Source organism: Oryzias latipes, chromosome 9 (genome assembly GCF_053564925.1).
Source record: "Oryzias latipes strain Hd-rR chromosome 9, Olatipes_Hd-rR_3.1".
Classification (NCBI taxonomy): Eukaryota; Metazoa; Chordata; class Actinopteri; order Beloniformes; family Adrianichthyidae; genus Oryzias; species Oryzias latipes.
In genome coordinates, this window is record NC_136245.1 from 27,885,269 (window position 1) to 27,897,742 (window position 12,474).

The 12,474-nt window shown below is 43.7% G+C and overlaps 1 protein-coding gene across 3 annotated transcripts in view; it reads right to left on the reverse strand.

Moving 5' to 3' along the window:
* Window positions 1-142: 142 nt before the first annotated feature.
* Window positions 143-12,474, reverse strand: part of sh2b3 (SH2B adaptor protein 3) — a 42,825-nt gene continuing 30,493 nt past the window's right edge. For all 3 annotated transcript variants that reach the window (XM_004072291.5, XM_020705786.3, XM_078953184.1), the window contains 6 exons: window positions 6,400-6,501; window positions 6,172-6,260; window positions 3,665-3,756; window positions 3,365-3,579; window positions 3,111-3,288; window positions 143-2,382 (listed from right to left, as the gene is read on the reverse strand). In XM_004072291.5, coding sequence (XP_004072339.2) covers window positions 2,033-2,382; window positions 3,111-3,288; window positions 3,365-3,579; window positions 3,665-3,756; window positions 6,172-6,260; window positions 6,400-6,501 — 1,026 coding nt within the window. In that variant the 3' untranslated portion in view covers window positions 143-2,032. The remainder of the gene's footprint in view (window positions 2,383-3,110; window positions 3,289-3,364; window positions 3,580-3,664; window positions 3,757-6,171; window positions 6,261-6,399; window positions 6,502-12,474) is intronic.

Genomic DNA, 12,474 nt, shown 5'->3' on the forward strand with positions numbered 1-12,474 from the left:
CACTTTTTAAATCAATTTAATTTGTGCTAAACTCCTTCCATTTTCTTTATCCCATCTCCTTTAAAAGCGATTTTCTGTCTTTCATTACCACTAAATTGAATTGGGATTAAAAAAAAAAAAGTTTGCGAACAACAAATCAAAATCTTTTTGGTAAAGTTTATTTATGAAAGGTAAAATATACAGTTGATATATTTCATATAATTTAGATGCTTTTAACTGGGAGGGATGCAGACCCAATGAGAAGCTGTTGTGGTTCGGCTGAGGGGGCGGGGCTAACTGGAATGTTTACAGTGCGAAGGTAACAAACAGGATGAACAGTATTGAGAACATTTACATTCTTCAACTGGACAATATTTAGAAGTAAAAAAAACAAGGATGGGGAGGGGGTGCAGAGGTACGCAGCGATGATGTCTGGATGTTAGCCGGGGGGGTCAGTGGCAGCCCTGCTTTCTGGAACAGCGGTCTGGGTTTAGCTGAAGCAGGCGTGAAGCACGGGGGCGTCTCGTTTATTGCACAACAGTTACACCCTGAGCCTTTTGGAAAAAGGGGAAAGTCAACAGCAGCGTTCTGGCAAAAGCCCCACAAAAAAAAAAGTCCTGCACAGGAGAGGAGACGGGGGCGCACAACAGCTTTTGTTACCGTTTAGCTGAAATCAAAGACGAGCAAAATATGTGGTTAGATGGAGGATCAGCCGTACTTTTGCCAAAAACATTTAAAGACGGTAAAGAGAACAAAACAACCATTGTCCATAATAAAAACAACCAAAAAAAAGGAAACTTTAGTAGAAAAAGATGACTTTAAGGCAGCGGATTACTTTGATCGTGTTCAGGAGGAACTCAGGCTGCAGATTCCCCCCAAAAAACAAACAACACAAACTGCAACATCAGAATCAGGTTTGAGCGTGAACGGGACGTCTTCTGCTTACGTTAGTGTTAAAGCAAAGTTAGGAGATCATTTCATTTTGTTACCCGAACGCATCGAGCTGCTTCTGAAAGGGAAGCTTTCTCTGCTGGAAAACTGACGCCTGCCGACTAGAACATCCCATCATTTTTTTTGTCCAATTCAGACTCAGGCGACAGCGTGGAACTGCCGTCCTGAAGGGACTTTTGCAGCGTCAGACTTGTTAAAGGTACTTTTTCAGAATCGCTGAGCTCCAGGTCAGAGATTCAGGCCGTGTTGGGGTTACAAAAACATCAGATCAATGACAGACACGCATACATATAGTGTAAAAACATTATCTTCAAAGCCCTGTCTTTGTTCCCTGGAAACAAAAGGACTCGTGTGGTGAAGTCATAATAATAAAGAAATTAATGCTATGATTGTAAAACGTAAAGCCAGAAAGGTGTAGCGACTCCCGGCGGCGAGGAGCCTGCGGTGATCACAAGCCGGCTGCTGTTTGAAGCCCTTCTGCTCCAGATGTTCCTCAGTCCACGTCAGGTTCTGCTGTGCACAAAAGCATCACTTCGCTCAGTAATGAGGGAGGGGCCGTCCCACAGCCTCACAGTCTTCCTGAGCCCTCAGCTCCACACACACATCAACACACACCATGCAGCTGGTCAAAAGTAGAAAAGGGCTGTGCTTCTGTCACAATGCTTCTGCAGCTCCAAAGGCCTCCCACCTGACCTCACTACATCTTCTCCACTCCTCTTCAACCAAAGATGCGGTGCACTGACAAACGTACACCACACGTGTACACGTGCACTGAAAGCAGCGTGCACTTTAGGTGATAATGCATGAAGAGAAAGGTAATCAACCTCAAAGGGGGTTGCTGGTGGTTGTGTAGAAACGCGCACACTTTGTGTCAGAGTACTTTGTTTTGTTTTCTTCTGCACACCTCAGAGAAACCCTGCAGAACAGAAGGAGTTCTGGTTGCTCAGCTCCAGGCTCTGACAGTCTGACATCAGAAGCTCAACACAGCTGGAAACTGCAGCAATACATTCACTGTGGACACTCTTGTTGAGGTTGGGGGGGGGGGGGGGGGGGGGGTGACGTGCACACACTGCTTCAGACGGAGGCTGCTGGACTGGGCGGGTCACATCATGGTGTACTGGTTGTCTATTGCCCGCTTGCGGCCCCGGTCGGGCTCCAGCTCGTAGTCCGAGTCCCGCTGGGGAAGGATGGGATTGTGGGAGTTGGTGTTCCGGAGGAGGGGCCCCCTCCCCACGGATTCGCTCCGTCTCAGAGGCGGGGGCGCCGGTTCGGGAGGGAGCTGGCGATGCTCCGGCTGGCGGACGGAGCTGGGGGTGGAGTTGCTGGGGCGTGTGGTGGAGCGGGCGGCGGTGGGCTGGCTGGAGCTGCGGGTCAGGCTGCAGTGAGCCAGGCTGGGCTCCGAGCTCCAACGGTGGAGCGAGAACGGGACGAGCAGAGCGCCTGAAAGCTGACCTGAGGAGCAGAGAGCAGGATGTGAGGTGCGAGCGCAGCAGCCACAGATCTCACTGATGCTAGCAGACGACCACGAGGTCACCTCAACATCACCTGATCTCTGAAAGTCCCACTCCGATCATCCTTTGATGTATTGCAAAAGCGTTTCCAGCGGCCTTTTAATCTCGCTTATTCCATTTTGTCGTTCTCTAGTACAGTTTTTGCAGAGCGGCGGTAGTTTATCAAAAACTCCCCTCTGAGCCCATCCCATCATCCATCCTTTTACAAGCTCTCCCACTATCTTACAGCCCACCACACCCCCAAGCTAACATTACTGGTGCAACAACAGTGGCGAGCTATCCAGCCGTACAGTTTTGAGCCAGATTCCAGCCGGGACGAGGTAAACAAAGACGCTCATGGATCTAGTCGTCTACAAGTGAAAGCATCAGGGTGGAGTGGAGCACGCCGGTTGTAGGTCTGACATCACACCTACAAGCTTTTTCTAAAAGTATTTTTTCATCCGCTCGCTCCTGACTGAGAACAATTTGAATAAAGAAATATTCAGTAACGTCATTTTGAATTTAGTTCTCTTGATAAATGTCCATCAGAAAAACGCCACAACTACTTGTTGAAAGACCATTTTCATCGGAGTGGGCCTTTAACCAGTTAGACCGTTTTCAAACTTTGTTTTTTTTACTAAAGTAAGCTTAAATCTTCATGTGACGTCCGTTTGTTCAGTACTGTCTCACCCTGCGATGGGGGGCTGGTGCCCGCCACAACAAAGCTGGACAGCGTGACGGCACAGGCGGCGCCGCACTCCAGCGGGATCGGGAAGATGCGGAAATGGCTGAGCATGTCCATGACGGACGGGAAGCGCAGGTGCTGCACCCTGCACTGACCCCACTCAGACAGCGAGAGGCGCAGGTGCTGCAGGACACAAGCAGACGTGGACACGCTCAGTGGCGAGAACGCTCAACGGCGAGTCAACTGGGCGTTGGCGTACCTTCGCTTTTCCCTGGTAGTTAAACGTTAGGACGTAGTCTCCCCGTCGAGTCTCACTCTGTCGAACCAGGAACACCCCGTGACCCTGGGGGCCCCAGCTCTGGACCAGGTGGGCGGCCTTGACGCGGGAGATGGGTCCATGGAACCAGGGGTAAGAGAACAGGAAGTGGTCTGTCTTTTGGAGGGCTTGCTCTGGCAGAGTGAAGACAACAGGACCTGGAGAGAAGAGGAGCGTGCTTGGATTCGGATCCCCCCCTTTCATCAGAAAACAGAGAGAGCGTCTCAGGGTTGCAGAACTCACTCGGACTTCCTGATTCGGAGCTCCTCCGGTGGTTTGTGGGAGCAGAGCTTTCAGCTTGGGAGAGGGGGGGCTCCACGTTCACACTGGCTGGCCTGAAGATCAGAAACACACAGAAAAAAGTCAGCTCTGCTTGTATGCAGACATCAGCCGTTCCCGTTTGCTTCCTGGTGAGAGGATGTTGAGACGTCGTTTTGGGCTTGAGGTCCGTTCGTTTAGTGACGTCACAGGTTTTTAGCAGGGATGATCGGGATGTCCCGATCCAATCGCATCATAAGAAATCCCAGTTTCAGACTCAATCCAAATCAGATATTGAATGTATTTATTTTATTATCACGATCAGGGCTTTATATTTATATTTCCAGCTTATTATGACAGATAAATCCTCTACTAGAAGTCTGCATGTTAAATGTGTTTAATGAGAAAAGAAGGTCAATAAAATAGAATCCAGAAACAACCTGGATCTGTTTATTCCATTTTGTTTTCCTGAGCTTTTTCCCTACATGGACATAAGACGACTCCATCTCTGAGGCTCCGCCTTTCGCTCCATGTGGGTGCCGCCCATTTCATGCTGTCAGCCTGGACCTGTTTGTCACTGGTCTATGTCACAAAGTGGGCAGGGACAGAACCGGGTTTTATGGAAGGATCTGCTCTCCGTCTTTTTGCAGCTTTATTAGTTTACAAAAATTAACCGATTCTCGAGCTGGAATTAGACCATGAAACTGTTTACAACGTGTCCCATTGATAATGATGATGATGATGATGTGTGTGTGTGTGTGTGTGTGTGTGTTTGTGTGTAGTCCTGGAGGAATCAGGAAGCACAAAGACATGCAGAACAGACAGGAAATGAGTCCAGTTCATGAGTTCATGTCTGATCTAAGAGCCTCTGTTCTTCTGTTGTTCTTTAGTTTGGCTGCACACACGCAGTGACACACACAGGGACACACACAGGGACACACACAGGGACACACAAGCCCTGAAATCTGCTTCTCCTTACTGTGTGTGTTTGTGTTCTTGTGTCTGTTGCGATTAAAGTTCAGGCTTCCACATCCTCCAAGCTAAGTGGACCACATCTGAAGGAGGAGTGCTCCTGCCAGAGAACGGCCTCACGCTGAGCTCAGTCTTCATCATTAAAACCGTTTCATGTGTGGAGTCTGCCGGAGCTCCATAGTAACACACACCAGCGATGACATTTTGGCTTTTTGGGCCGGAACAGTTCCAGGGTATGGAGTCCTTTTGCAGTGGCTCCGTTCTTCTGAGGCTGTGGCGAGAACAGTATCAGCTTCCTGCGAGCTAAACAAACATTTCTCGTACAAATGTGGTCTGTTCCTGCATGGAACTGGCCAGAACGGAATGGAACCTCCTGAAAGTTACAGAACATCAAAGGGTCTTTGTTGTCTGTGGTTTTTCCGATTGTCTTTGAATTCACGCAGTTCCTAGAAAAAAACGTATGGAGCCGTGATGTTTGAAGAAAAAAATCTAAAGAGATCAGCTGGATCAGCGAGGCATTTAAAGGGTTAAGACACAAAACCCCACGACTCTGGAAACCGAGAGCTCTCACTTCACTGACCAGCAAAGCAGCTGGAACAAGAATGGGTCTTGATGGAACTTTAAAGTCCCACTCCGATCATCTTCCCAGCGGTCGTTTACTTATGATGATGCCGTTTTTAGCCACAATTTGAAAAAATCTAGGACATAGTTTCTGCAGAGCGGCAGTAGTTCATCATAGATGTGTGCGGGCCGAAAGAGCAACCCCGCACCCCATTCCCCTCACCACTGCTTGTGCCCCGGCATGCGTATTTTCTACATCACAAATGTGATCTTTTTCAGACTGAATCTTTTCGTCTGCTCCTGCTTCACAACAATTTGGATATAGAAATACTCAAAAGTGACATTTTGAGCTCAATCTTTTATGTCATCATCAGAAAAATGCCACAAGAACACGTTTTTACATCGTTGTGGGTCTTTTAAACAATCCGAAACATCTGCTGTTATCATCAAAGTTTAGAATCTGGGGGCGTGTCTCTCTAATGTTGTCAGAAAACACGTCTGCTTTGAGTTCAAGCTCTTTCCAGATCAATCAAATCTCGGTTTTGTTTTGAAGAGATTTGAATCAGTTTTCCCGTCAGATGCCAAGTGTTCTAATTTACAACAATTTATCTTTTTTCTTTTTAAAGATGAATTCTTTTATGGATCATTCCGTTTTTTTCCTTCATACATTTTTCACACATGAACGTGTTTTTTTTTGTGATAATTATTCTCTGAGTCGAGCCGGACCAGGAACAGGAAAGTCACCTGTTCTGCCACATTCACAGCCATAGACGGTGTTACTATAAAGACAAAAATGCTGCATTTAATAAACAAAAACTGCATATTGAAGCTGTTGTTGTAGTCCAACACAATATGGACTTTTGGAGGGAAATGTCTTTTCTGCAGGAAAAGCAGTGAGTTTGCTGAAGCCTGTATGGAACTGTCTTCACACGCCTACGTGCAGCTGAGAAGCTTCTCACCTGTTGCTGATACATTCTTTCAGCTCTGTGGTCCAGGAGCTGACCTGCTGGTCGTTGTCCGTCTCAAAAATCAGACTACCTCGATTAACCTGCAGAAGCAGAGACGCTTACATCACGCTTTGTTTGGGCAGTTCAGGTTCTGGTCTACGGCTCTCCGTGAAGACATTTGGTTCTGGTTTTGCAGTGCATTGAATTGAAGCTGGGAGAAAAACAAAGGCTGCAACAAACCTTTAAAACAAACGTGTTGATGTTGTCGGGCATCTCCAGCCGATTGCAGCGACGGACTTCTTGGATATCGTAGCAGTGAGTTGTCAGCTTTGGACTGGAGGCCTAAAAACACCATCAAGACATGTTTTAGGTGCTGCAGGTCACACATGCATGACATTAAGGCATCAAGCAAAACGCACCAGTTTTTAGCAGATTATATAGAACAGCAAGAACTTTATAGATTTATTTGAATTTAACTAGACTAAAAACGAAAAATGTTCTGCACAACGATCTCCTTCACACAGTCCCGTTTGTGTTTTTAACACGTTCTTGTAACATTTTCCTGAGGATGGAGGACATTTATAAAACTAATTGAGCTTAAAATTGCATTTCAAAGTATTCCTTTATTCAAATCGTTGTGAGTTAGGAGCAGATGCCGGCAGAAAAAGCCTGTAGGTGTGACGTAGTAGTTACTACGGCAACCACAAGCTGCATCCGCTTGGAGACAAGCGTCTTTGTTTTCCTCGTCTGAGCTGGAATCTGGATCTAAACTGAACGGCTGGATAGCTCTGATATTGCTCACCATTTTTGTTGAACCAGTAATGTTAGGTTGGGGTTGTGAAGGGCTGAAAGCTAGCAGCAGATTGTGTAAACAGATGGCTGATGGGAAAGGGAGGACTTACTTCATGCCCCTTGCTTACTACTTACTACTGCCGCTCTGCAGAAACTATGTCCTAGAGAACGTCGCACGGTTTTCAATGTTGGCTAAAAACTTCCTAATCATAATTAAAAGACCACCGGGAACGCTTTAAAATAGATCAAACGATGGTCAGAGTGAGACTTTCAAGAATAGAGATTCCTCTTTTGAACCACAAAACAAAACCACCAACAGAGAAGAGAAAACATTTGTCCAAATGACAGGTTTTATGTTTGTTAAAGCAAAAACTGTGTTTTTACAGGTCAGGATGACTGGTGACTCTACAGGAAGCTCCATTCTGCCAAATGTCACTATAAAATATCAAAGTACCAGTACTAGTGTTCGCATCGTAGTTCCTGAAGTTTTAGTGTATTTCAGATCCGGTGGTCAAATGCTGGAACACACGCACATAAATGCAAAGACATTTTCTTTTATATGCATTTTTACAGGTTGCGTGTGAGAGGAAGTAGACTTCATGAACAGAAAGCAGAGCCGTCACAAGAGGGCCTCCATGATCTTCTTGTTCTTTCATACAAGAAGCAGATCCCAACCCGCCTGTTAGGATGATGAGAGCTTTACATTTGCTCTGTTACTCACACAAACACACTTTTAATTTGACACATGCAGCAATAGACATGCTTCAGACACGTATGTTCAGTTTGTTGATGCTCAGTTTTAAGAGCAGCCTGTGGTATGGAACAGCAAAGTGGAGATTTTTGTAGAAAACAGGAAGACCACCCATTTTCAAATAATTACTCCACTATAACCTAGTATTAATTAAATGCCACTAAAGAGAGTTTTGGGATGAAATGTTTTAAGCTTAAATGTTGCTTATTATATAGTAAAAGTGTTAGAATATGACAGAAAAAGACATGGATATTATATTGTAACAATATTATAATTGAAAACTATATATTGACAATTATAACAAAACAAACTAATGTTATAAACAAGCGGAGCGACAAAAAAGTTGATATCATGCCTGATTTGTTTCCAATTATATATAAAAATATTCTTCCATGTTTGTTTTTCCTCTCAAGGTGATGTTAAATTGAGTGGAGCTCTGGATTACCGTAAATGGTTGGTTCCCCATTAGCAACATATAGTGTGAAAGGGTTAAAGACAAGCAGCAAAGCAGACCAGTAATAAAAAAAAGAAAAAAGTCAGCATGACAGAGCAGCAGAGAAGGAAACAGACGAGACAGAGCTGGGTGGGAGCGATGGAGGGCAGAGGGAGGAGCAGGGAGGACAGATTCCAGGGCTTTCAGGGCTTTGAGCACCGGATGAGTTTGAGTCTATGTGACAGTGTGAGAGCCTCAGGAATGTCTATGTTAGTCGCACACACACACACACACACACACACAACAGCTTCACAACCACAATCAACATTTGCAAAGCTTTGCTTTTTCAGCCCGATGTCTGATATTGTCAAGAAGAAAGCCTGATGCAGAAAGGCAGGAGATGTGACTCATTTAGTGATGTGAGTCAATGAATAGAAACCGAGAAAAAAAATGGTCAAAAATTGCTGCCAGATCTCAATTTTAGTCAGAGGAGTTCCTAGAAATCTGACTTGTTTTTCTGACTCTGATTCAAACTGAAGACTTCGCTGTATCTCAGCTTAGTTAAAAAAAATTAAACAAAGGGGCAAAACTCAAACTTTATTAGAATTTCACTAGGAACGTTTTGGTAGCTCTCTGATTTCAAAAACTTTGATCATATTTAAATGAAGATTTTTACTCGCATTTCTCCCAGTTTTGTGATTGTGTTTCTGTGAAGAAATGCGGTGTCTGCATTATGCACCTTATCTCAGCCCATATGTTGCTCCACAAAGGAGATGCATTCATACATGCAGGACTTCCCATCCCAGTGGAGTCAGAATAAACCAGAAATTCAGGCTTTTACAGGGAAAAGGTGTGTTTCTGAATCTTCTCTAACATCTACAGGTTCAAAAGCAGCACATGCACATCTGATTGAGTCCAGCTTCTAAAGTGTGAGTAGTGTAGTGTCTCAGCGGTTGTCAAAGCTGCACAGGAGGTGCAGCAGTCCTTGCAATGGAGGTGTGAGCACTTGTGTTGACTCATTCATTGAGGAGTGTGTTGTAAGAATGTGAATGAGTTTCAGACTGCACTCTGAGAGGAACTGTTGTGTAAAATACAGAGAGACACATTTCTGACTGCTTGAGCAAGAAGGAAAGCAAGAGAACAACAGACCTTATTTCTGTGAATGCTCTGCTCAAGTTTAAGGCAGGACTGCAGTTTGCAATCCTGCCTCAAGAGGTCACAATTCAGGCAGAAAGCAGGATCATGCAGCCGAAAGGGCGGCCCTGCACTCTTCTGTTCTGTCTCCACATGAAACTGGGCCAAGATTGGTTTGGCACCATTAAAAGTAAAGCTTGATGTTAATATTTATTTAAAGCACAAGGTGAAAATGTCCATCAAATATGTCCACTAACAGATTCTAATTCTCCCAATTGATGCAAAGAATAAAAAAATACCACAATCAATACAAACACACATTAACTCCAAAAAGAAAAAAGAACAACACAAATCAGTCCAAAAATGTAATGCAAACAAATTCCAAAACATGCCCAAAAAATAAAGTAAATCTAATAAAACAAGTTTATGTTGCAGAAATTTCTTCTTGTAAATGAGGGGTACACTGAATTTAAGAACAAGTATTGGATGTTACACCACATACATAATATAAAATGACCAATTTATGTTTTTTACTAATGTAAATAATGTACTTCCATTTCTTACCATGACTCCAAAACATACTTTAAAAGACACTCATTCATTCCATGCCAGTCTGTTGCAGGGTAGAATGTCCACAATCAAACACCCATTCACTTTCACACCTAGGGACAATTTAGAGTTGCCAATTAACCTAGGAAGCATGTTTTTGGACGGTGGGAGGGGAGAACATGCAAACTCCACACAGAAAGGTCCCCCACTGATGTTGTGTTTTTCATGTCCCCAAACTGGGGACATGAAACCGGGGGCCTTCTTGCTGTGAGGCAAGAGCGCTAACCACTGTGCCACCGTGCAGCCCCATGCAAAAAGAAACTAATAGTATTGATAAATATCTGGTATTTTACATGCAAAAGACCACCAATTATTATCTTTAGATTTTATGGCAAAGTTGTAACTAGACTAGAGTTTCTAACAGACAGGTGATAAATAGTTCACTTTTCAGACACCTACGTGTCTCAGATACAATCTAAAATGAAGTTTCGATAATTCCTTCTTCATTTATTCTTTCTAATGACATGTGGTCAATATTTTAACACATTTCCTTTTAGTAAGATTTTTCTTCTGAAGTAAATATTTTCATTATTTTGAGAGTTATATGATTAAAAATACTCTGAGATGGTTTTCCTGGATGCAGATGCGGAAGCACACAGTGATAACATGGCCACATATTGATTTTTCTGTTTTCACTCCACATCTTTTCAAACTGACTCAACTTTCACTACTTTGTTTCAACTTCAAACAAATCTTATAAATGTGAAACACAAACATGCAACTCAGTCTAAACCCGCGTTTCCTTTTGAATGGGAACTTTCACATCAATTCAAGTTTTTCAACTCAACCCAACTCATTCATGGGTTGTTTAGATTGGTTTAGTTAAGTACTTATTGAAGAATTTGCTCAAAGTAAACTGATTATTTTCTACACAATTAAACAACTTTGAGTGTTTTTTTGAGATGTGTTTGAATTTTATGTCGCCTGCCTGACTTTTAAAAATTCAACAACCCTTACAGCAAAACCATTTCACGTACAAATGACCAAGGAGCAGCAGTTACACAAAACCAGTGGGAGTAATGACTTATTTTGTGCAGGTTTACACACAGGGCAGCAGATGGTGTAAAAACACTTATTGACAGAGACACACAAACAGAAAAACGTCCTCGTACGCAACCATGCAACCTCTCGCCCACAGAGTCACAAACAGCTACAGTTTAAGTGCACACACCCACACGGGTGACACACAGGATGTTTGGAGTCCAAAGCGATCTTCCCAGGGTCCCTTTTTCAAGGCTGTTGCCGCGGCAACTGACTGACACTCGACATTCCTCTATCCCTCTGAGGGTCGCGGAAGCTAGCGCTGTCCGGGGTGCGTGTGTGCGTGCATGTGTGTCAGGGTGCTTGATTTATGTTGCACGCTGCAGGGAAATTAATGCCTAGAAAAGTGTTTATGTGTTTGCATTTATCCTGCGCAAAAACACACACTCACACACACGATTCAGAGGGTGGCACTCGTGAGAAAAGGCCGTGACCTCAATCACTGAAACCGACATATGAGACAGTGTTTGCACTTTTCCCGTGTTGAAATCGACTTTCCCAGCTGTGTGCAAGACAATCTGGACTGCTATGACATTTCCTCATGTCTGCTCGGTTTTATTGTGAAAAGCCTGCAAAGCACAATTCATGAGATTCCAGCAGGAACGTGAATTTGTCCACTTTGAGTAACATCAATAGCTCAGCAGGGATAAGTTTCTTCAGTAGAGTACATGTTCATGACCTCTAGCTGGAGATTTCTTATCATTTTAATCAGGAAGAACTAGAATAGAATGAATCAGCTGCTGAGGAAGCATCAAAAAAAAGTTGTAGATCATTTTCTATGTTAAAAGTTGGTTCCCATAGGTTGCATGAAACTCTGACTGACTGAACACAAATTCCTGGTATGTTTTTTGAGAAATCTATCTAAAGCTGCAGCTAAGAGCAATGGTCTGACACAGCTGGCATTGTTTTCACCTCAGCCCTCTGCTGCAGCTCCCAGCACCTGTTGTTTGTGCGGTGCAGACTGACTGGCTCATAGGTGGTAGGAAAGAAGTCGTTTTCTGCAGCTAGCCCGCTGCTGCTACACGTTTGTCTCTGCAGAAGATGATTTCAATAAAAACATTAAAATAAAACGATCCAAAAAGCTGCCCAGGAACAAAACATGTACTAGAATAATAAGACTTTCATCTCTTTACCCACATTGCATAGTGACAATATGACAGAGCTTACTATTTTATTAATATTTATACGTTTGATTTAAATACATATGTGATTTGTACTTTTTAAGTTAAATACATTCATTTAAAAACTTGCACACACTGATAGAAACGCTGATAGTGACTTTTGCTCACACTAGTCTTGGTTTGTGTGCATAGGTGGATTGTACGCAGCCCAGAGATCACTAGAGCTGATCACATTCAAAATAAGCTTTATCTGTGGCATCATGGAGGATGTGGGAAACACACACACACACCGAGCACTATGTGGGGTTACCGACACTGATAGAGATGAGTGTGTTCTTGGAAACATGTCAGACACTGTCAGAGATGTAGCCTATGAATAAATGTGTCACTGACTGCACTGTCCTCCTTGCATACTTCTTAGAAATACTGATATA